Source organism: Typopeltis vanoorti, chromosome 5 (genome assembly GCF_054136105.1).
Source record: "Typopeltis vanoorti isolate ZY-2024b chromosome 5, IOZ_Tvanoo_1.0, whole genome shotgun sequence".
Taxonomy (NCBI): domain Eukaryota; kingdom Metazoa; phylum Arthropoda; class Arachnida; order Uropygi; family Thelyphonidae; genus Typopeltis; species Typopeltis vanoorti.
In genome coordinates this window covers 131080268-131105782 of record NC_143553.1, presented here as the reverse complement: position 1 = coordinate 131105782, position 25515 = coordinate 131080268, and the positions used below count along the sequence as shown (strand labels likewise).

General features: G+C 35.3%; 1 protein-coding gene across 2 annotated transcripts in view; it reads left to right on the top strand.

Moving 5' to 3' along the window:
- tex (THO complex 3 homolog tex) overlaps window positions 1-25515 on the top strand; it is a 111259-nt gene that overhangs the window by 6949 nt on the left and 78795 nt on the right. For both annotated transcript variants that reach the window (XM_090393333.1, XM_090393332.1), the window contains exon 2: window positions 13650-13806. In XM_090393333.1, coding sequence (XP_090249459.1) covers window positions 13650-13806 — 157 coding nt within the window. The remainder of the gene's footprint in view (window positions 1-13649; window positions 13807-25515) is intronic.

Genomic DNA, 25515 nt, shown 5'->3' with positions numbered 1-25515 from the left:
ATGAAGCTGTACTTCTAATAAATACAGTATAAATCTGCAGGATTTCTCAATTAAATTGAATAACTGCTGTAACAAATTTGGCATGGAAATCAGCAATAAAAAAGACAATCTGTAAAAGTGGTTACATGACAGCTGAACTTTAAACATGCATCATTAGCATTCTTGCATTTTTCATCCAACCCCATGCAGTGGCTGCTCACTAACGTGAATGACAGTCAACTGCAATCTTATCCTGATGGAAGTGTTCAAATTTGTACTTTGAAAAAATGATGTTGTGATTCCATTTTTCTGCCTACAGTTAAAACATTCCAGAAACCTTGAAGTGCCACATCATTATCCTCAACTTTTCAGCTTTGGCACTTCATTTCCACAATGATATTAATATGTACAACATCACCTGGGATCGGCGCAGTAGAGAGGATTCAGATATGAGTGACTAAGCTGATGACAGGTCTGTGGACTGCTCCCTATGAGGATAGGTTGAGGTTGTGTGGGTTACAAAGTTTAGTTGATTGGTAGAAAAGAGGGGGATATGATAGAAACTTATAAGGTATTAAAGGGGTTTTATAAAATTGATGCAAAAGAAAATTTTCAGTATATGACAAATAGAGAACTAGGGTTCATCTGTGGAAGTTGTGTAAGAGTGTGGTTAGTAAGGGTGTGTGGACTAGATTTTTTTGTATAGAGCATGGTGAATGAGTGGAATGGATTGCCAGAATTAGTTGGAAGTTGCCCTGATTGAATGAGTTTAAGATTAGGTTTTGTGTATATAATAGTCAGTTTGAGTCTCCAGACTCTATGGAGATACCATAAAATAATAATAAGGTAAACAAAAATGGACCAAAGCTACATTGTGCATACACCACTGCTTATATGTATTCTCTTTCTCTCTCTGATACTTCTCCACAGTACATTACTCTCTGCTATCCAAAGAATTTCTCATCCATTTCTTACTATTTAAACTTAAAATCAAGCCTGTCATGTAGCACCTTATCAAATCTGCTATGGAAAGGTTTGGAGAAGTAGATGCTGTTACTTTGACATTATCAGACCATTTGACAATGTCAAACAAACCATTTGTTTGACATTGAGACCTGCAAAGTAATTTTTTATTTATTTTTATTTTACTCCTACACACGAGAGGCTGCATTGCCTATTGCAATTAAATGCTGTGTGGACGGTAGGTGTCTGGAGTCAAGAGCAAGTAAATGGTTGATATTCCTCTTAAAGAGCTGAAAGTTGTAGTCATGAGGGAATACTTCATGGCAAAGATGTTCCAGAGAATTCAGGTAGATGGAATGAAAAATAACTGGGAGTAGCTGGTTTGGTGAGTCAGTACTTCAACTGTAAAAGGATGGACAGTTGTTGCTCATGTTACTATAGGCAGAGAAGAAACGAGGGCATAATGGATGCTAATTTTTGCTGAACAGTGCCCATGGAAATGGAAATATCTATAAAGAGAGAGACAATGTAGAAAATTAATCTGTGATTGAAGGGAGTGTCTGAGAAAGAGGTGAATCAACCGAACTTCTCTCTTCTCATCAGCATCAAGAATTTTTAGAAGAGTTTTAGGTGCAACAACTGCAAATGTAAGAGCAGTATTCCAAGGCTGGTTTGATTTGAGATTGGTACAGAGTAACTAGCTGGACAGAAGAAAAGTAACATCTTGAGTGAAAAAGGATGCCAAGTTTTCTGGAAGCTGAAGATTTTATAGAAGTGATGTGATTGTGCTAGAAAAGGTTAGGAGTAAGAGTCAGTCTGAGAAGAGAGAGAAAAATCAGATCTTGACTGTTAAGTCAAGCATGATCAAAGACAAGAGGAGAATAACTGTGTTTTTGTGAGGGAAAAAAAAAAGACAATGTTTTGGAAGCATCAAAGGCAGCAAAATTGTTTTTGTTCCATTGGAGGATGGTGCAGAGATCAGTGTTTAGGGTACTTACTGTAGATGAACTCGAACCTTGATGTGTTTGAATGCTTAGGGCTTTATCATGTGAGTAGAAGGTTCTGTCATCAGCATAACTATGGACAGGATTTGAAGTCATTGAAAAAAAGATCATTTACATATACGAGGAAGAGGGTTCATGAAATAGCAGAGCCCTGAGAAGCATTAATAGGATTATCTGAAAAGAAAGAGAGAGAAAAAACACCTTCTACCATTACGTGTAGTGAAGGACTTGGAGAGAAAAAACTGACAATCCAGTTACAAAGGAAGGAAAGCAAACCATAAGATGTCAATTTGCTGAGAAGCCCTCATTGTCAAACCCTATCATATTGCCATCCTTTGATCTATTTACTTTTCATCCTCTGTAATTGGGTAACTAGACATCCAAAATTTTATTAAATTCCATCAAGCCAGAACAACATTACTGCCATATGTTAGTTTAAGAGATGGAGAATGAGATGCCATCCTGCCATTGCTGGAGATTGTGTAAAAGTGTCATGAAAAGGAGAGTGAGGAGTAGATTTCTTACATTGAGAATGACAGAAGAATGAAATTATTGTCAGAATATGGTATGAAGGAGTATGGACGAGTTTAGTGTTCAGTGTGATATGTTGCTCATTGTGCAAGACCTTTGTCTTAGTTCATGGAGGTGTGGTATGATAATTACTACATCAGCCTAATTCAAATATATCCATAGATTAGTATAACCCCCATGCTGGAAGTAGTTTAGTCCTGCTCATCTATGCTTAGTTTTATCATTTTATTTTTGTTTATTTCTTTATACCTTTTACTGAATCTTGTTGGAGCCTGAGTTATTAGACAATGATTGGGTAACCAGAGATCCAAAATTTTATTTTGGATCTCTGGTTACCCAATTCCATCAAGCCAGGACAATAATACTTGCCATGTGTTCTTTAAAAGATGGAGAATGAGATGCCATCCCTAGAGATTGCATAAAAGTGTGGTGAAAAGGAGAGTGAGGATGAGGCCTAGGTGAGTCTTTGACATCATGGGGGTGTAAGGAGTAATAATAATGATTCTCTACAACTCATGAATTCCATAATTGCATTGTTACTCATCTCTTGTATGCTAGAGGCTATTGTTCCATCTTTCCATTCATACCGGATGTGTTCACAGCAAATTGGATGAAAATTTCATGATCAAAGAAATATTTTTGTGTAATAATCTATCTTTATTATTTTTTCCAGTAACTCACTAGTTCAAGGTGAAGTTTAATATGAAAGTATTCTTACCTCATTAGTAAGAATATGTGGTATTGTCCTGAGTTTTATTTACTTCTTTTTTTTTTTTTTTCAATCTTGTTGCCTTTAGCCTGCCACAATACTGATGTAATATGGATTTACAAATTTTCATGGGTGGGATTCATCAGATGCATTTTCACATGCACACACACGTATGTATGTATATATATATACAGTAATCTTCTGTTTATCCAACCACATAGGAAAGCATTTTGCCATTCTGATAATTATTGAAAGATCAGATAATTGAACTGCGATTCGATCATGCTGTACTAGATATCAGTTGACATTCATGGGTCATTTAATTGAAGGATTGTTGTTTTGAAGGTTGGATAAATGGTAGATTACTGAATAATCCCTTAGTTATCCATTGCATCGGGAAATTAGTTTACCAGCTGGTGTAAACTGAATATACAGTTAAGAGTGTAATTCCTGGAGTCGTTGGTCAAGCCTGTTCAAAGATGGTTAACTTTGGTCCTGCTTGTTTGAGAGTTAAATAATGGAGTGATCTTTATATGCTCAAGGTGCCCCACAAGAAATCTGTCAATCTTCAAAGATTGATTCCTTGAATAATTTTAAGAAAAAGAGAGAAGGGGAGGTGAGGGGAAAGGCAGTATTATAAATATTAGCTAGTGTTTGAGTGGCTGGAGAGAGAGAGAGGGGCATTTTATGAATTAGCCACTATCAACTACATCACTGTCTGAATGCATGTATTACAGTGTAGTTCTCAAAATTTGGAACTAACTCCCATCATGTATAGTTGATTGACTGTATTTAACTTTTGCTTGAAAAGATGTCAGCTGAGTTTCCAAACTTGAAATATGCTGACATTCACTTTATTTATGTGTTTGTAACAGCTTCACAGACGTACACTAATGAGAAATACAAGCTGCAGTTCTCCACCAACATTGTCACTGATTAATAATTGGTTGTATCTGAATCTTGTAAAATCTACATGTAGCAGTTGAAACAAATTTCCAATGCCAGTTTTTAGTAAATGATGTTATAACATGAATTGAGAAATGCTTGATTGGAAGATATGTGTTTGAGACAGTCATTTCAGCAAAGAAAAATATCTTTTTTTTTTTTAGGTATATATGTATTAAATCCATGATGAAGTTCCATAGCATTTTTCCAGTAAATTTCCAGTTATCCAAACCATCGCTGTTCCAATACTGGATTGGTCAAGGAGGTCTTTATCTTTGGTGATCTGCATCTCGACTTCCCTTTAGAATATTTCACATGGGATAATATAAAATCATCACTAATTGCAAAAGGTTAATGATGGGAAATTTTCAGCCATCTTCTCAGGAGTCAAACCACCTGTGATAGTGGTGTTATAAAGATATGTTGTCTTTTTAACACTTTAGATTTATCTTTAGGCCAGCTGTTTTGCTAGCAATTTGGAGTTCATGGATGCGAGTCTGTTATTCATGCACAGTTGAAGTAAAGATAACTGTGTCATCTGCAAAGTGTAAATGGCTTAAATATCTTCCATTTATTTTCAGACCTTTCTCTTCCCAAACAAGAAGTTTGAATATTTCTTCTAAGCAAGCTGTAAATAATTTTGGAGATATTGTGTCACCTTGTCTTATACCTCTCTGTATTTCAACAGTACATAAGTTCCCACTGAAATCATTGGTGTAGTATGGCTCCTCCACTTATTGGTTTTGTGATGCTTTAAGTATTGCACAAGTTTTAAGTGAATCAAAGGCTTTCTTATAGTCAACAAAACCAAAACATAGGGGTAATTGATATTCATTACAACTTGAGTATGGTTCATTGTACTAAAGTCACTTCGAAAGCCTGCCTGTTCTTCTGGTTGTGTTAGGTCTAGAGTTGCACAAAGCCTATGAGTTAAGACTTTTGTAAACCACTGATAGGGCGGTAGTTCATCAAGTCTTCTACCTCACCTTTTTTATGTAGCCTTCTTGGTATATCATTTTTCTTCAGGCATAAAGTAAATAGTTTTGCTAAGAGTTTGTAGATTATTTCTCCACCTGTTTTTAGAAGTTCAGCCATAACTCCATCCTCACCTACAGCTTTCCCATTTTGCAAGCTTTGGTTGCTCCACATAACATCTTCTGGTAGAATCTGTGGTACGTTAGCTGTTTCGTAGTTGTCTTCTTCTTCATTTAATTCATCATCCTGATATAATACTGAGTAAAATTCTTCAATTCTTTTTGCTATAGCACATCTATCTCTGGTGATGGTCATATCTTGTAGTTTGACTGCAACCAACTATTTATTGCTATTTGACTTTTTTGAAACTACAGTTGTTTTCAATTGTTTGTTGTATGAATTTACAATTGAATTTTCTTATTTCTTCTGTGATACGTTTTCTAATCATTTTGCACAATTCTGTATATTCTATTTTATTCTGTAGGTTAATTGATTGTTTCATTTCTCTTCGTTTCTTCATAAGCTGTTTTGTTTCTTCAGAAATTTTGTCTTCTTTCTGTTCCGTGGTACCAGCTATTTCAAGTCAGCATTGTAAACGGTTTTGGGTAATGATGTCATTTCTTTTGGATAGATCAGCATTGTCATCTATAATAAGATTTTTAAATCTATTGTTTAGTTCGTGTTGGAATATATCTTTTTTAATGTTGAGTTTGTGTACATCTATACTTTGCTTTGATCTTCGAAACATTTTTCTTCTTTCTTTTTGGCAGTTGATTTGAATCTTACTGCATACCATACGATGGGCACTTCCAATGTTGAAGGTGTTTATAACAGAACACTCTTGAAAGATGTTTTTCTTATTGCTGAGGATAAAGTCAATTTCACTAGTTTTTCCATTTGGAATTTTCCATGCACTGTGTGTTTTTTTCTTGAAAAAGGAATTCATGATATACAGATTTTCTTTTTTTGCAAATTCTATTAACCTTGCTTCTCTATCATCTCTCATACCATATCCAAAATTTCTCATTGAGCTTTCATCTGAATGTTGTGTACCAATTCTAGCATTAAAATCTCCCATTACAATTCTGAAATGATGTTTTCCTTTATTGTAGAGTTGGGATACATTACGATAGAAGGCTTCAATTTCTTCATCAGTATGACTTATTGTTGATGCATAGACTTGGATGATCTTAAGAGTGTATCTTTTTGAGATTTGAACAACAATACTTGCTATTCGATCAGAAATGCTGTCAAATTCTATTACTCTGTTCTTCATTTTTTGTTGATCATAAATCCAACTCCATTATTTTATATATATATATATGTTAAAGATACCAAGAAATTTTATATACTTGGTTTTAATCCTTTTCCCAAGTAAGCAAAACATAGTTTTGCATGTGAAGTTTATTCACGTCTGAACTACTTGTATATAGAGGTTAATGACTTCACATCACTTGCTAGTATGTATCGCATAATGCAAAGCATCCCCCCCCCCTTTCAGGCATGTATAATGCAATGCATAATGGGAAGGGCCATTACCCAGACCAGTTTCGACCTTTATTGAGGTCTCTTCAGTGGTCTCTTCTATATATATATATATATATATATATATATATTTTTTTTTTTTTTTTTAAATTACATTTCACAGAATTTTTAGTGAGAAAGAAGTGGATGGTTTCTTAGTGTGTCATACAAATCACCAGCCACCTTGTAGCTCATAATGACAATCCATAGTTATGTTAATGACAAAGCAGTCTTTATGAGTGAGGGAGAGTGACTTTTACCTGCTCAGCCACAAAAACTGGCTTGTTGCTAGAGTGAGAACAAGTGACAGAAGCAAAAGCCATAGAGATTCAGTGCAGTGATTAATAACAGTGTCATTTGATTGGAAAGTTGTTTATTTCTTGTCATAGTACAAGAGTAACATTCATAACAGCTCTTTGACTAAAGATGAGGTTAGTCGGTCTTATACAGAGGTACAACTCTTTTTACTTTTGGCACATGCAGTTTACAGGAATAATGCAAAGTTTTATTGTCAATAGTTACGTTGACAGAAATAATGTTCCACAGTAAATAATTTCTGCTAAATTAATTTTTTTTTTTTTTTGTGATACAAATATTAGTACTGTGAGTCCACGAGTACTAATATTTGTAGTATATTAGTACTCGTGGACTAAGAGATTTTAATTTTTAATTGTTTTATTTTATTTATTATTTTTTATATATAATCCAGAACCCCTGCTTTAGAGACCAAACATGGAACTTTTTTATTCCATTTCAAATTTCCAGTAAGCAGGGCAGTGATCTCACATTAGGTGATGAAATTCACCTCACACTTTAAGACATTCACAAACATCCATGTCCACAGTGAGATTTGAACTTGCAACTTGTTGATTGCAGAGCCAGGCTGGCAAACTTGTTTACAAGATAGTGATTGCAGTTCACAAGGTAGTGGCATATGTGATTATTTTCAAGAACCATCTGTTTCTAGATTATTAGACTTTAACACAACCACTCCTAAAGTATTTGCAAGAATGCAGTTTCTCTTTACATAAATGTGGTTGTGAATAAAGAAGTGAGCAGCATGAGTATAGAGAATGAGAGAACAGGTGACAGACAGACAGGGAAATGGGGAGGTTCAGGGTGGACAGAGGGATACTGTATGAGAATGCTCCAAGAGGATGTGAATGCATATGTAGACAAAAAGGGAAGGAATGACCCGGGATCGAGGGAAAACAGTTGGATCTGAAAAAGGTTCAAAAATGAATAAGGAGAAAAAGAAATAGCTCGAGTTAAGCAAAGAGAAGTTGCATCTAATAAGTGGTATCAATGAAATTTGCTATGGATCCAGGAATGAGTTATTTTTGTACACATATGCTAGAAGTGTAAAAAAACAAGACAAATTAAATGGTTTCACTAATTGAGTCTGTTCACCCAAAAATTTGTGGAATAAGTGAGACATAGTTGGATAAGGATGACATCCTGACAGGAATAGAAATGGAAGGGTGTGATGTGTTTCGTGAGGATAGAAAGGATAAAAAGGGAGGGGGGGTGTGCTATTGATGATAGAGAAATAGTTATGTCCATAAAAAGTAGAGATACAAAAGGGAAATAGTGCCAGTGATTTTGAGGCAGTATGGTGTGGATAGAAGTGAATAGAATGAAATACTTGGATGTTGTTATAGACCTGGTAATGTGGATGGTAGTAACTATGAAATGTATAATTAAATTAGCCAAGCAAATAAGAAAAAGGTGATTATTATGGGTGATTTTAACTATGGAAATATAGATTGGGATGATGAGATAGCAACCGGAAGTAAAGAAAATGAGTTTTTGAGGGGGCATCTACCTCAGACAGTATGTAACAGAGGGCACATGAGGATTTGAGGGTCTTGGATTTGATCATCTCATCTGAGGATGTAATAATAAATGAGGTGGCAAATCATCCTCCTTTTGGTGATAGTGCCATGAAGTGATTACCTGAGTGGTTGCCAGCAGTTTGAAGGCCTCTGTGAGAGAAGGGTATATGTGGAACTACAAGGCTGGTGGTTATGAAGAGCTCAAGAGACAGCTTTCAGGTGTAGCATGGAATGAGGAATTAGTTGGAAAAGAGATCATTGCAGCTTGGGGGATATTCAAGAACTATCTAGTAGAAGCAATGGCTAAATGTATTCCAATGGTTAGAAGGTTAAATAAGGTATGGATGAATGAAGAGATTAAGCATGTGATATAGAGAAAAAAGACATTTTGGAGGGAGCATAAGAAAAAAGTGGTAATAACCAATTCCATGAGGATTACAAAGACCAGGCAAGGAGGGTGACTTGGTTGATGAGGGCAGCAAACGTGAAATGAGCAGCAATTAGATGATGAAGAGAAAAAAGAATTCTAGGGGAGTTCTTTTGATATGTAGCCAGTAAAAAAAAAAAAGAATGATTATGGAGGGATGGCATTGATTGGAGAAAATGATATAAGAATAACTGCTGCAGAAGATATAGTGGAGATACTCAATGAGCAATTCATAAAGATTCTTTCATTCTTGTGAATGTAACATCATGGTAGGATTGAGAGCAGTTGATGATGGGGAGGAGAGACTGAGTGTAAGTGAGCAAGACGTGTACTATTGATGTTAATGAGGCTGTGGGACTTGATAATATATCACCATGTATTCTGAAGGAATGTGCCAGGGAGTTGACATATTTTTTTTAATGTGAGTCGTGCACTGGGTCGAGTTCCAAAGGAGGGGAAGGAGGGCAAGATTGGGCCGCTTAATAAAGGAATGATCAACAGCGCACTCAGGGTTTCATCTTGGGGCAGGGGAGGGGAGTTGAATAGACGATTTGAGAATACACATTATGCATCGTATATGACCTATGACTGAGAATCTGCAATGATTGTTAATTCAGAAGTAGTATAGAAATAGAAGACATGACAGAAAATAAATAAAAAAAATAAAGATTTCAAAAATTTTCTAATGTTTTTTTTTCTTTGGGGGGGGGCTTTGCCTGCCCCCTCTGGGTGCACCACTGGAGGTGATAGAACTCAGGCATCAAATTATAGTTCTATCTGTGTATCAGGTATTGTGGTTAAGTTGTTGGAGAGCTGGTGAGAACCAGGATCCAGAAGTGGATTGACAACAGTGGAATTATCTTTGATGGACAGCATGGATTTGCTAAAGGGAGGTAATGTTTTAATAAAAGTCATAACCTTATTGTAATAAGTAGATTTAATAAATCTACTTATTACAATAAGGTTATGACTTTCTTGAACAGAGGAGCGGGATACACAATAGTATACTTAGATTTTGCAAAGGCTTTTGATAAGTTCATAGTCAAAGAGAGGATGGGATTGGATGTTAGATTAGTGCATTGGATTGGAGACTGGCCATCTGATATCAGCAAGTTGTGTATGGGGGACAATATCCAGGAAGAGGCGTCACTAGTGGTGTGCTTCAGGGGTGGTCTGTTTTAGGGCCAATTACTGTTTAACTTGTATATTAATGATATTGGTGAAGATTTGAATCGGGATATTAATTTGTTTGCAGATGATGCAAAGTTAAGACGAACTATAACGAGAAGATGTTGTGACCTTACAAGAAGACTTGAATAAATTGAGTGAATGGGCACAGAAATGGGGATGCAAATTCAGTGTTGCGAAATGTAAGGTTTTAAAATTTGGGAAACAAAGATGGGATTTAGAATGTATCATTGGTGGGAATATATTGTTGGAGATGGAGGAAATAAAAGATCTTGGGGTGATAGTGGATACGGATATGAATTTTAGGGGATACATTGCCAAAATTGTGAGGACAACACAAAAAATTCTGAGAATGATGCAGAGGATACTGACTTGTAGAAGTAAGGAGATTCTTGTACCATTGTATAAGGCTTTGTTTATGCCACACATAGACTTCTGTGCACGGATTTGGTCACCTGGTTTTCAAAAGGACGAAGATATATTAGAAAGGGTCTAGAGACGACTTACTAAGGTAGTTTCTGATCTCTGGAATGTCAGATATGAAGATAGGTTGAGAAATTGCAGTTTACAGAGTCTAGTGGATAGTAGGAAGAGGGGGTGATGTGATAGAGGCCTACAAGTTAGTAAAGGGTTGTTATAGGATCAATGTTGGAAAGGTTTTACAGCAAATGGTGGGAGATCAGGGGAGAACCAGGGGACATCTCTGGAAGGAGATGTATAAGGAGAGTGTCAGTAAGGGAGTGAGAAGCAGGATTTTTGCATGCAGAGTTGTGAATGATTGGAATGTCTTATCTAAACGTGAGGCATCTGCAGAGAATTTGAGTGTGTTTAAGGCACGGTATGATGAGCTGTGTGTGTGTGTGTGTGTGTGTGTGTGTGTGTGTGTGTGACGAAAGGACCTCCTAGATGAGTTTTTCATTCCATGGGGAATTGGGATAGTAATGATAATAAAATTGGTGAGTATTGGATCTTCTTGTAAAAAAGCAAGGTGTATCATTCATAGTGAACTGTTTCCAGACCTTTGCTGATTCCATGTCATGGATTGATGTTTTCCTAGATAAATGTTGGAGGAACTCAAACACCCTGCTTAAGTATGATGTAATATTGATTTTTCTGTTTATTGCCTGTATTAATGTACTTCATTTATACACTATTAATTTTTTTTATATAATCCAGAAACTGTGTTCTAGAGACCAAACATGGAACTTTTTTTATTCCACTTCAGGTTTCCAGTAATCTCTCACTAGGTGACTAGATGACTTTGAAAAAGTGCTTAAATAAGGCAGCATCTGAATTTATCCTTGATGTTTGAAGAATAAATAGGTTGGGAGTGAAATGGATATGCAAATATTATTAAACAAGAGATCCACAAGAAGATGATGATGTGGAAAGAATATCATGAGAATAAGAGTGAGAGGAGTTATGAAATATATAAAGTTCAGGCCAGAAAAATAATGGGTATTGTGCGGAAAGCTGCATCGAAATATGTAAAGAAATTGTCCGTGCAATCTAAAGGCAATTCAAAAGAATTTTATCATTATGCTTCAAGCAAAAGAAAGAATGAATGTGGAAGAATAACTTCATTGAATGCAGTTGGTACTCAAGTGTCGGAAGCTAATGAGATTGTTCAGTTATTGATTGCTCACACTGCTAAGATATATCAACCAGGTGTATGTAACATGGTGCACAATGCTACTGCTACATTGGATGAAGAATTAGATTCATGAAAATGAGGTTGAAGAGCTGTTGCATAACCTGAATAAGAATTTTTCTATAGGGACAAATGGAATATCAGTCCATTTGCTAAAAGAATGTTCAGCCGAATTGGCTGGGCCTTTTACATGTTTGTATAACTTGGGTCTCAGCTCTGGAATGATACAAGGAATGTACAAGGGTGGTGCAAAAACTGATGTGTAAACTACTGACCTATTAGTATCTCTGGTGTTGTAGTGAAGATTTTAGAGAAGTTGGTAAGAACTCGCATACAGAAATGGGTAGACAAACAAGCAAGGTGCAGCATGGGTTTACTAAAGGAAGTCATGTTTTAGCAGTTTGTTCATATTTTATAACAATGTTATGGCCGAGTTGGATAAAGGGAATGGTTATACTATGATAATGTTGGATTTTTCTAAGGCATTTGATAGGATACCACACGAAAACACCGTTCCATAAACTGGAGAATTTGGGATTGGAATATAAACTCTTGACTTGGATCAAGGGATGGTTGACAGACAGATATCAAAAAGTGGTATGCAGTGGGTGTGAATCTGCCAGATTTAAGGTTACCAGTGGTGTACCTCAGGGTTCAGTCCTTGGGTCATTATTGTTCAATCTATACATTAATGACATTAGGAGGGCCTAACATCAAATGTTCAATTGTTTGCCAGTGATGCAAAGATAGACAGGGCAGTCAGGAATGCTACTGGAATTCTGCACTTATGAAATGATTTGAATAGGCTGGAAATTTGGGAAAACAAAAGGATTATGCTACAAGAAACTGAGTAGGCAAAGGACCTTGGTTTATTGGTGGATAGGAATTTGAAGTTCAAAGGTCACAGCAAAATTTGCAAATACAACTCGGAGGATAATTGCAATGTTTAAGCGAATCTTGACATGTAAGGAAGTCATCTTACCTCTTTATAAGGCTTTGATAAGACCACACCTGGATTTTATTATTATTATGTAACACCTTCAGGGAGTCCAAACACTAAGGGAGGGAGAGAGAGAGTACTTACTCTACAACTCTCGGTCTCCACCACTCAGTCCACCAACTGCAACTACCTTCAGTCATCTACACCAATGCCATCTACCACTGACTATCACAACTAGTATTTTCACAGACAATCATAAACATCCATGTCTACAACGGGATTTGAATCCACAGCCTTTTGGCTGGAGAGCAGATATGCTAACCACTCGGCCAACCAGGCCGGCAATTATTGTGTGCAGATTTGGTCTCCCTGATTCCAAGGGGATAAAGAAGCTGTAGAAAGGGTGCAAAGAAGAGCTACAAAGATTATATCTGGATTATGGGATTTAGCTTATGAGGACAGATTGCGAGTATGTGGATTACAGACTCTGGTTAACAGGAGAAAGAGGGGTGATTTGATAGAGGTCTATAAACTTTTGAATGGGTGTTATAGGATAGCATGTGTGATGAAATTTTTCATTATATGGAAAGTGGGGAGAGAACACTGGGGCATCCATGGAAGTTAAGTTTGTTCACAGTCAAGAAAGGGATAAGAGCTAGGTTTTTCTCACACAGAGCAGTGAGTGAGTGGAATAGTTTGCTTTTAGGGGGTAGTGAATCTAGTGTGAATAGACAGCAGATTTGGGTGATTTATAGCCTCCTTTGATGAGTCCTTGACTCCCTGAAGGTCTTAGATAATAATAATAATAATTTTAATTCTCTTCTCCGTTTATTCATATATCCTGGAGACTTTATGCTTGATCTTTTCATCATCTTCTGTCATTGAACAAATTGATTAAACACTATATAAAATGTACTCTTAGTTTGAATTTTTTTTTCCTGCTGATTCCTGAAGATTTCATTATATTTTATGCTATAGAGTAAAGAATATACATTTAAAGGTCATGGAGATAGTGTCGATCAACTCTGTTGGCATCCAAATATCCCTGATCATTTGGCAACAGCTAGTTTGGATAAAACAGTTCGCATTTGGGATACAAGATCTCAGAAATGTGCCGCTACTGTTCCAACAAAAGGTATATTTCTTTTATTTAATTTGTAAGCTAAGTATGTTATTCTTTTTATCTGTATAGTATAATTATGCTTTAGTATATTGTTACACAGGATTACTGCAAAAAAAAAAATTATTTTTAAATGTTTTTTTTTTTTAAATCTATTATCAGATTGTTGATAGTTCATCTACTTAGTTTTGTGTTAAACACAATACATGTACATGTGAAGAATTGTAGCAGGTAGCAGCACAATGTTTGATTCATGTCCACCAAAAATTTATGCAAACCTATCAGGTTAATCCAGTTGATTTTTAGACAATTATTTATTATGTGAATCCTGTCCACAAAAGGCTGTAAATCTATTATACATTAGTACTATGAGCAGGCTGAGGGTAAATAATCTAGAAGCCCTGCTCTAGATACCAAATGTGAAAACAGTGAATTATCAACAATTAAACTTATTTCTGAATGGCTTCAACTGTATTGTGCATAAATGGTTAAAATTGTTGACTACTGAATGTACATTTAGCCATGTTGGCATGCTGCTGTTTACTATATTTCATTTTTTAACTAACTTTAGGTTTGAGATTAGTTGATGAGACATCTCCAGTATAATTCTGATTTTGATGACAAAACAATTTTTGAAATGATGCTGATTATAATATTTTTCAGCTGTAATTCAGCTGTTTTTATTGCTTAAATAATTTGGAAGGATAATAATTCAGTATACTTTGGTGCTTTAATCTTATGTTCAAGACTGATCAGTTGATTTTTTTCTCCCATATATTATTATTATTTTTTTATTGGCAGAACAGTTTGAAATGATGTTATTTATTTGATCAGCTGCAATATTTATTACTGTGCTATTTTAATTTTTCAATAAACATGTATATAAAATACCAGCATCCTTTTGAGGAAACTTTGTGTTATTGTGTCTTATGGATTGTATATTCTTTATCTGATTTAACAAATTTTAAACCTCTGTAAAGCAGTCAGAAATATGAAACTGTCCTGTGGTAAGAGAGAACCAAATTTGAATTTAATTTCTTGAATTAAACCATGGAGTTCTGATTTTTATTTTTATTTAATTATTATTATTTTATCCTTATAGACAAACTTCACTACATACATACTAAGCGCCTCCGTAGCGCAATTGGAAGAACGACGGTGCCTTGTGCCATTCAATTGGAAAAGGCCTAAGTTCGATTCTCGTCATGACGGGAGGAATCTTTATATGGACTTTTCAATTGAAGATGAGTTAGCCGATCTCATACGGAGGTAGCAGGGTTTTTTCTCCCTGAAACTCGGGTTTTTCATCCCGCATACAAATCGGCCCTTCAGAACACACTCAATTTACAGACACAAAAAATACTAGCTGTGGTGGTGGTGGTGGTAGTAGGCAGTAGATGATGGCGCTGATTGGTTGTACAATAGGTGTCCTCGGACTCCTTGGAGGTGTCACGAATAATAATAATAATACCTTTTTAGCTGAATCAATCAATGTTTACTTCCAAGTTTGCCACTGAGTCTCCAAGCATGAGTGTTTAATTGTTTGATTCTTTTTAAAACTTTCTTACTTATTTAAGTTAAGGGATATTACATCCCATATTGTTCTTAACTGAATAAGAAACTCAAAGAGTTTCATGCCGAATATAGAAACTATATAAAGTTTGACGATTCCAAGCGTAAGCAAATACCCAGATAGTGCAGCACCTGACCCGTTTGGTAGTGCAAACTGAGGCAACTCATAGTAAGGGTGGAGCAAGCTCCAATCACTGTTCTTGGTGTTTACCCATAATGTGAACTTAGCTCCTAGGAGCTGTATTACTGTTCTACATTATGAGAGAAGTTCACTACCCAGACCGGTTTCAACCTTTATTGAGGTCTCATCAGTGAGTAGGTAGACCTAGTTAATACCAAGTTTGTCAGTAATTAGTAACTTTCTTACTTATTTTTGTTTTTAATATGATATTCAATTTCATCTTGCTCAAAACTTAATAGTGATCGTTTCCTGTTTCAAATCCCTATACTCTTGTATCCTAAACTTGCATGAAAATATCACTATCAACAATACAGAGTCAGTAAGACTTTTCTTATTTCATGTAAATATTTGTGCACATTTTTATATTACAATATGGTTTTAGTAAGTACAAGTTTGTGTTCTGAACAGAAATCCTGAACTCTACTGCTTAGATCTCCAGCAGGAACCAACTTTTCTTGCATTAAACTAAAATGGCCTGTTTAGAAGCAGTAATTAAAATCTTAGTATTATTACTGACTTATTCTTGATACAAGTGGGGAAAAAAAACATCTATGTTTTTTTTTTTTTTTTTTTTTTTTAAATTATGTGGTTGAATTTTTTTTTATTGCAGATTTGGATTCACCATATCATTTCTTTGGAGTATACACAATCCTGTAATAATCCAAAATAATAAAGTTTATCATTCCTAATTTTTATTTCAGACAGATTATGGAGCCGTGTTAGCAATAATTTCTTTAATTTCCCGATGTTTTGGCCTTCATATTAAGGTCATCATCTGGAGTATACACATATGTATTCACATAGACTATATTACATTTCAAACAGTATGTCAAAGAGGCAGTGATTTGATCAATGGTTATTCTACTGGCCTGACCTCTAGGGGGAAAATAAAAAAAAACTACATCAAAACTGTATTCTATTTATATCATCATCAGAGAACAAATTCATGTAGACAGTTTTATTACAGCAAAAGTGGTGTCCTAATTTAATATGAGAGTTGTCATATTAGAGTTAAGATCCTGGATTGCTTTCAGTCCTATTTTTAATTAACTATTAGATGGAAAGGTTATGTGGGTAGAACATGTGCCTTCCATATTCTTGGGATTTTTAGATCATCATTATTGTTAAGATTAGGGTTGATAAGAATTTCACAGGCTTCTTTAAATGTACCTTCATATCAAGTTTTGGTGTGATGTAAACAACAGGTGCCTTTCCAGTTCAATTCCATATAGAGTATTTATTCAGGGCATGATCAGATAGGAATTTTTTTGGATAGGAATTGTTCATCCTGTTTCACCTATATAGGGCAAATTACAGGTGCACTGAATACAGTATACTCTAGGGTGGACCAGTGGAAAAAATGGATCCTTGGATGAGTTAAATAAGTTTTTTAATTTTGCAGGAGATTTAAAGGTGGTGTTAAGGTTGTATTTCTGTAGTATTCTGTTTATTTTATCTGATATCCTTTTAATGTATGGAATGGTTACAGTTTTATTGTAATCTAGTTTATTTTTGTTTTTAAGTGAGGCCTTGTGAAGAATTTTGTTGATAGTATTTTGGCTGTAGCCATTTTAAAGACTACAGACCGCCAGAATCTATAAAAGGAAGTGTGTTTTGACTTTCAATCTCAATTGTGAATTGTTTGTGTTGTTTGTTTAGGTGACTCAAGAAAGTGTCTAATGTCTGGTGGCCATAGGACCAAATAGAAAAAACATTGTTCAATGTATCTAAGCCAGACTTTGGGTTTTAAAGTAAAGGAATCTAGAGCACATTGCTCAAAAGCTTCCATATAAAATTTAGCAGTTGGGGGGGGGGTAACAGTTAGCCTATGGCTGTGCCTTCTTTTTGTAGGTAGAAAGTGTTTTGCCAGACAAAATAGCTAGAACATAGTACAAATGCAAAGAACGCTATGATATCAGGCAGGAATTGTCCAATAAAAGAAGAATTGTGTCATTGATTGGACATTTGTGAAAAGGGCAGAGATGTCAAAACTGACTAATAAATCACTATCTACATGAATTTGTTCTTTGATGATGATATAAATAGAATACAGCTTTAATGTATTTCTTCCCACTAGAGGTCAGGCCAGTAGAATTACCTTTGATCAAATTATTGTCTCTTTGGGATACTGTTTGAAATGTAATATAGCTTGTCTCTGTGTATATATGTGTGTGTGTGCGTGCGTGTACTCCAGACATTAATATGAAAGTCGAAACGTCGGGAAATGAAAGCAATTATTTCTAACACTGTTGTAGTTTCCATAATTTATCTGAAACGAATGTTGATCACCGTGTAACACTAAAGGAAAAGATTCCTCATTTTTAGGTCTCCAGTATTGTGAATATTGTGAAATGTTTACAATTCAGTTATGTGAAATGTTGTCTTCTAAAGTATTACTCACTGATTCAGTTCATCTATGTTTTTGACTTTTTCCTGGTATTCTGGCATCACATCTGATTTGCTAACCTTTCCTCTCTTGTTGTCAAAATGACTATACCACATTTGATTAATTCTGCTCGCACTTTCCAAAATGATAAAGTTGAATTTCTTTTTGACATCTACAATTTTAATATGATTCTGCCATTGATGCCATTTGTTCATTTCCCCTAATTCTCTTTCAGAACTCTCGTAGTTGGGATCTATATTCTTCATTCAGATCCAAACGTTAATGTTAGTTTGAAGACTGTGTCAGATACTGCTAATTTAATGTCTTGGTTAATTTTTCCCTTATTCCATATAAATTTATTCAGATAGCTCTATAAGCCAAACTTTTATCTATTTCTTAATTTAATTTGACATCTTCACGGAAACTTGTTCCTGCATAATTGAAATAATTTATGTTTTCATGAGGTTCTTCATTATGAAGGCTTGATGCTTTATGTTTTCCTATATGTTTAATGAAGCCTTTCATATTTCTCATTTTCATACTAAATTTGTTACAGCAGTTATTGACATTAGGTTATAATTCTTGATGAGAGAGAATGGATTTATTTAGGAGTATAACATCATTTTCATAAAATAAAGAGTTGAGATGAATATTTCCAGTTTTTATATCAGATTTAATGTCACTTTCCTTCATAATGTAATCCATATGAATAACAGTGAGGGATAGCATTCATCCTTGCTCTTCACTTGATATTTGCATCAAACTGTCTTTCTGCACATGATTGTTGCTAATTGCTGACTTAGAGAAGAGCTCATGAGGCTATCTTTAAAAAGGAAAATAAAGCTAAATATGAGTATTACAGAGAAATTTCCCTACAGGCTATGTGATTTGTGTTGTGTTGTTTAGGTGACTCAGGAAAGGTCTAATGTTTGGTGGCCATAGGATCAGATAGCAAAAATGTTGCTCTCTATCTGGTCATGCTTGAAAGCATGAGATGCACAGGAAGATGAGGTGGAGAGAGAGAGAGAAAGAAACGAGATCATAGGACAGCAGAAAACAATTGGATGGGAAGAGTGTCGAAATTTAGTGCAACAAGATGACAACAAACAAAAAGAGAAAAGCTCATCAACATGCTACAATTATATTGTGGAAGTGGAAATAAACAGAACAATACCTAGCATGTTGATGAGCTTTTCTCTTTTTGTTTGTTGTCATCTTGTTGCACCAAATTTCTGCACTCTTCCCATCCAGTTGTTTCCTGCTGTCGTATGATCTCGTTTCTCTCTCTCTCTCTCTCTCTCCACCTCATCTTCAATCTTCCTGCACATCTCATGCTTTCAAACATGAAGGGAAATTTCTCTGTAATTCTCATATTTAGCTTTATTTCTCTTTTTAAAGACGGCTTCATGAGCTCTTCTCCAGTCATCCAGAATTCAAAATGCTAACTAAGCATTCCTTCTGAATTGTTCATTGCAGCTACTGTAAAACTTTCATACCATATCATTTTTGGTTAAGTATCATCATCAAGTGAATATCATCCAAACAGTTTTTTTTTTCTCCCTCCACTACAATACACTGATGACTGTTCCTCCTGAATATTTTATACCATTGTTCTCCTAGTTTACACTAGGAGAACAATGATGTAAAACTGTTCCTAGTGCACACAGAAGACCTCAAGGCCTATAGTACATCAGTACTATATGTAGATAAAGAGGGAAGGGAGAAAGGAGGAATCTTTTGGCATGTTTCTTGAACAGTGCCGATTAGAGAAGACAGAGTTGAGGTGACTGTTCTGTCAATCTTCACCATTCCGTGAATCTTCACTCTTGAAGAATGATGGAATGAAAGAGAAGGAGTAGTTGGTTCAATAAGTCTGTCAATGGAGCTGGATGGTAAATGGATATTGACAGGTATCAGCAGAACATTATATATGAAAGTCCTTATAAGAAGGGACTTACAAAAGAAACTGAACATTCGTAAAAACATAATTGGAGTAAATCTATGAGAGCAGGATTGTTGATTAATCATATTGTCCTCTTTTGTATAGCACAACATGGTCTGAAACACATTAAATATATGAGCAGTATTCCATGATCATACAGATTTGGGAATTAAAACAGTTTTAGAAGCTGCATAGGTGAAAAATAGCATCTTAAGTGGAGAAGTATACTAAGTTTCTTGAAGGATGAAGAAGTTATGGTTGAGATTTGTTTGTATAATTCAGTCCAAGAAGAGAAATCTGATCATATTTGGAGATCATCATATTAGTAAAATTTTTCTTTGACAGCATTTTAGTAGCATTGAAGTTCATAAGGTTATCCTCATCCTGCCCCCATCGACTGAAGAATAGCAGTGAGTTTAGGATGTTGGTTGTGGAAGATCTTGAGGGTTGTAATGATAGGGGTACTGCAATGTTTGTGAAATGAGGAAGAGGAATAGAGTGTATCATAAACATATCAGAGAAGATAAGAATAGCATTTAAAGTCAGTGGGAGAAGATCGTTTATTTACAAAAGGAAGAGAATGGAGAGAGTACGGAGTATATACATTGATCGCTAATTAGCTAGTGGACTTCTGGGTAGTAAAGAAGTTGACTGTTGATGATTTTCTCCATGGGTTTTAATAGAATTGAAGTAGGAGAAACTGGACAGTAGTTTTTCTGGTTGACTTTTATCACTTTTTTGGAATGAGTTTAATATATGCTTGTTTCTGTGCTGTAGGACATATGCTAGTTGTGTAGAAGAAATTGAAGAGGTGATATTGGATTGGCATTAGTTCTGGCATACAAGTTTTTGGCATAATAGAAAGGAGAATGAGTATACTGTCATCAGCAAAGATATCAATTTAGAAACTTAGTATAGGATGTGAAGTCAGTGAGAGAAGATCATTTAGGTACAGGAGTAAGTGTTGGTGAATGACAGATATACCTGCATTGGAGTCATTTGGTCATTAAACACAAGTCATCTGAGTCTGATGAGATACCATCATACCAGTTGATGACTTATTGTCCTGGTTATCTGTTCAGGATTCTTCTGATTTCTTCCTACTGAAGGCCTAGGTATAGTTAGGAATGATCATTTCTTTATAAAGTGGGTAAGGGTGATCAAGTGTGTACCTTGATCATATATACAAGAATCTGATGAGAAGAGTGAGGGTAAGTCAGCCTTGTCTTTATACAATGTTATTACAATGGTACATCTAGATATGAGAGCAGTGAAAACAAGGATGGGCAAAAGTTGTATCCATTAATCTTGTTGAAGGATCAGAAGGCTCAGCTGTCATTTGAACAGGAGGCAAGTTTATATCATTTGGCCCTTTCTGATTTTTTTTCCCCTCAGTTGTGAGCTACTATATATACTGAGTAGTGTAATCCTGGATTTTTAGTCTCAATCCACTTGCAATATGCTGAATTTTTTTGTTCTTATCTTGCTGCTGTTGTTAGAGAACCATGGCTTGGATAGTGGTTGGTAATTTTGGCACCCTTATGATGCCAAAAGACACAAATGAGAATAACTTGGGGGTTGGTCCGTAGCAAGGGAAACTTGGATAAGATTATTTCGTTTAATAATAACTTTTCAGTTTTTATGTGACTGTTGTCAGTCATTACTTTTGTTGTATTATTATTTTTTTTTTCATTTCAATGCAAAATCAGAGAAGGTTTTTTTTTTGGGGGGGGGGGGTGGGGGGGAAGGTATGAGGGGCACCTTTGAAGTGTCGCTGTGAAAATGGGAAAGATCAGAGTGTTAAATTGTGAATGAATACAATTTACTAAGGAATGTTTCATTCATAATTTGACAAGTTAAAACCCCTGAAAAGGATATGCTTGTATTTTAGTATAAGTTCTATATATATCCTGACAAATATTGGATACCATAATTAGTGTAAAACTTTTGAATATTCCCGTGTAAAATACCTACTAAATTGTATGTTAGACAATGAATTTTTTATATAAATTTTTTCTGTTAGAATTGATATAAAAGAATTACTGTGTAAATTGCATATAACCAACTGAGATTATAAGGTCAAAGTACGCAGGCAAGATACCGGATTAGTAAGTTGTCTCAAGCGGTCACAACCGCATACGGCACATGGTGACCTAAGTTTTCGGGGAAGATGCTACGAAAAGGCAAGACCCACGAGTGCAAAGGAATAACGTGTCGGGTGAAAATTTAGGGTTACAAGGAGTCCAGGTAGGGGTTGATATAAAAGGACTGGACCCCCAAGAGGATGCTTTGCTTTTTGTCAGGAGTCTCTGTTCTCTCTTGGTGGCAGAAGTCGGAGGTGTCGGGTCATGATTAGAGGGATCGCGGATGCCAAGCCCTACAATGAATGAATAGAAGATTTTCGAAGCACCGGGCAACTCCCGGAAAAGATAGTGGCCAGGTAGCGTGCCTTATTGATGCAGAATCGCCTCACACTAAGAATATTCTAGGCATAGATGATCGGTATGCAGACTCCATAAGGACCAACCTAAGCTGACAGGAATTTAGCCTTAACATAGAGAGAAGAAAATGTTTGGAAGGAAAAGAATCCAAGAATCGAAAGGACAAGCATGAGGAATTCTCGAGTTTGGTATAGTATACCTTTAATCAAGTAATGTGTGAGAGGAAGGTAATTGTAACTTAAGAATCATAGACCTTCATAAAGTTTTGAGACTCTTATCTAAAATTAAGACAGAACTGTGATATTTTAATCGTAGTTGGTGAGCAATATGTGCTATGTATTATAATTGTACTTGTGTTGATTGCTAGCTATGTTTAAGAGCTGTAGAGGTGTCTAATCCAGACAGCTTGATTAACACCTAAAGGTCATTATTGGTTTTATAATCTAAGAATGCGAGCTTTGAATCTTTGAACATAATGTTTTTTTTGTAGTATTAATTACTGTGTGATGTATATTGATTAATTTTACTTTGTAATCTAGTAGTACAGTGATAATTGAAAGTTCTTTATTCTGTATGATGATCATTATGTTAAATAAACCTTTTGCTCTTATTAATTTGGTTGCCTGTGTCTAAGAATCCAATGCACCACTCATAAATTATTCGGATCTAAGTGGGAGATAATTGTTAATTAAGACCACAACTGCAAACATGGTTGATTATAGAAGGTCTTGATAATTGATAACTTAGTATAGAAATAGATTAGATTAACCACGTGCATATCTGAAGGTTCACTTTTTGACTGAGAAGTTTTTCCAATCTAAGGGTTCTGGGTGGTGCAGCGGAACAAATAAATTTTCCCAGAACCTTAAGAGAAGTTAACTTCAGAAGCTTTGTTACCAAGGAGTTGGCCTAACCTTGAGACAATCCCTTTATAGATCAGACTCGTGCACGTGATAATCTAAGGGGCTGAAGTATATAATAGCAAGACAAAGACAGACACATTATAGGTGCTGCCGAGATAGGACAAATTATTCAAGAGATAGTTAAGTTAAGCAATATTAAGTAAATATTACCTACAATGACTACTATGACATTATAACAAATGGCATGGATGTGAATTGTACTATTAAATTGAAATCTTAGACAGTTCACAGTAAGTAGGTTTCAGATTCTGACCGGGCATTCGAAGAGCAAAGGTTAAATTTTGAGTAATTTGAATATTTTCTAGTGTAGTACATTGTAAACTCAGGTATAAGCATGTCCACTCCTACTAGTAGTTCAGGAATGAACGATACAGAGTTTTTTAGGTGTATAAATCCACAACAGGTGTTCCCGCAATTTTGGGGGGAAGAGACGGACTTCCCTGTCTCTTCCCCCAAAAACGTCATAGCGTTCTTTTGCTATATTGAAGAGCTAAGAAAGGATGGACAGACTTTCAGTTATTGGTGCTACTCTGCAGTAAGCTGGTAGGGAAGGCCAAAACCTTCCTATACTCCTCTCCTGTTCTAAAAGAGACTCTGGAATATTCTAAATTTAAGGAAGCCCTAATCTCTCAATTCTCTAAATTGAGAAGTTTGGGGCCTAACTTGTGGAAGCTCCAGAGATGCTCTCAAAAGGACTGAGAAAGTGTGTCCGATTTTCAGAACAGATCGTTAACTGTGGCAAGTACTCTGAATGTCTCAAATGAGGAAAGACCCCACTTGGACTGGACTGTCTTCCTGCAATTCAGACTGGGGGTGAGACAAGAGTTAAGAGACAGCTTTCAGCAAAAGATTATCCAATCTGGATGAGTATGCAACACTAAGCACAAAGGTAAACTTCTTGCGTGGCAGTCCATCTCAGGTATAGTGAAATGACTATATTTCGAAATGTAAAATTTTTATTCTCTTCTTCTCTTCCACTCATGACAGGTTGAGTTCCTCAGAGATGAATTTTTGCCATTTCTTTCTGTCTGCTGTCTTTTTATGGAGTTTAAGTGGATGCTTTCTTTAATGTTGTCAATCCATTTTTTTTTTTTTTGATCTTCCTTGCTGGGCTGTCCTTCAATTCAGCCATTTAATAATATGTTTGGTAGTCTTTCTGGGTTCATTCTTGAAACATGTCCACACTAGCTTAATTGGCTCTTTTTTAGTGCTGTAATTATTGTTTCTTTAAAGTTAAGTTCTTCTCTGACTTTTTCATTTGTTTTTCTTTCTGTCCAGTTTGTTCTATTGATTTTTCTTAGGCATTTCATTTCAAAAGCATTGAGTTTATCTGTGTCTTTTTTGCTTAAGATCCAGCATTCTGACCATAGAGTACTGTGGGAATTATCATTGTTTTATATATCTTTAATTTGAGTTCTTTGCTTAATCTTTTATTACTTCATATTTTTTGTAGTCTGCCTGTTGTTATCCATCCATTATTGATTCTGTGTTTTATGGTTTCAAAATAGTCTAGATCTTCAGTGATCATTGATCCAAGGTAATTGAACTGCTTTATTTGTTCTATATTATTGTTTCCTATTTCCATTTGGATTGCTTCCCTTTTTCTTCCTATTACCATTAGTTTTGTTTTACTAAAATTGATTTTCATATCATATTTGTTACTTGTTTGATGCAGCTTGGTCAGGATATTTTCTAATTTTTCTTGGCTGTCTGTAGTGATAACATCAGCATACTTTAAATGTGTTATATTTCTTCCATTTACAGTTATGCCTTCACACATCTGTAGTCCTTCGTCTACTACTTCTTTTAGGTACAGGGTGAATAAATATGGTGACAATGGACAGCCTTTCATAACTCCTTTTTTAATTGCTATTTTATCTGTTTCTATGTTTTTGTAATTCACTATTGCTTGTGTTCCTGAATAGTAATTCTTAATACAGTTTAATAGGTATTTTTTGAATCCTCTGTTTTCTAGAATTTTAATTTTTGCTTCTGTTTATTGAGTCAAAAGCTTGTTTGAAGTCGATAAAATAGCAGTAGAGTTTTTTATTTTTGTCTCTCATAAGATCTGCTAATCTGTTTAATGTGAAAATTGCATCTATTGTGCTTCTGTTATTCCTAAATCCCATTTGCTCTTCTTCCATCTGTTCTTCATAGGAGTGTTTAACTCTGTTTTGAAGAATCTTGATGAATATTTTATAGAAGGGTGATAGGTCTATAGTTAGTGCAGGATCTGACAATGGAAAATTTGACAGACTTATTTGTGCCTCTGGTCCCAC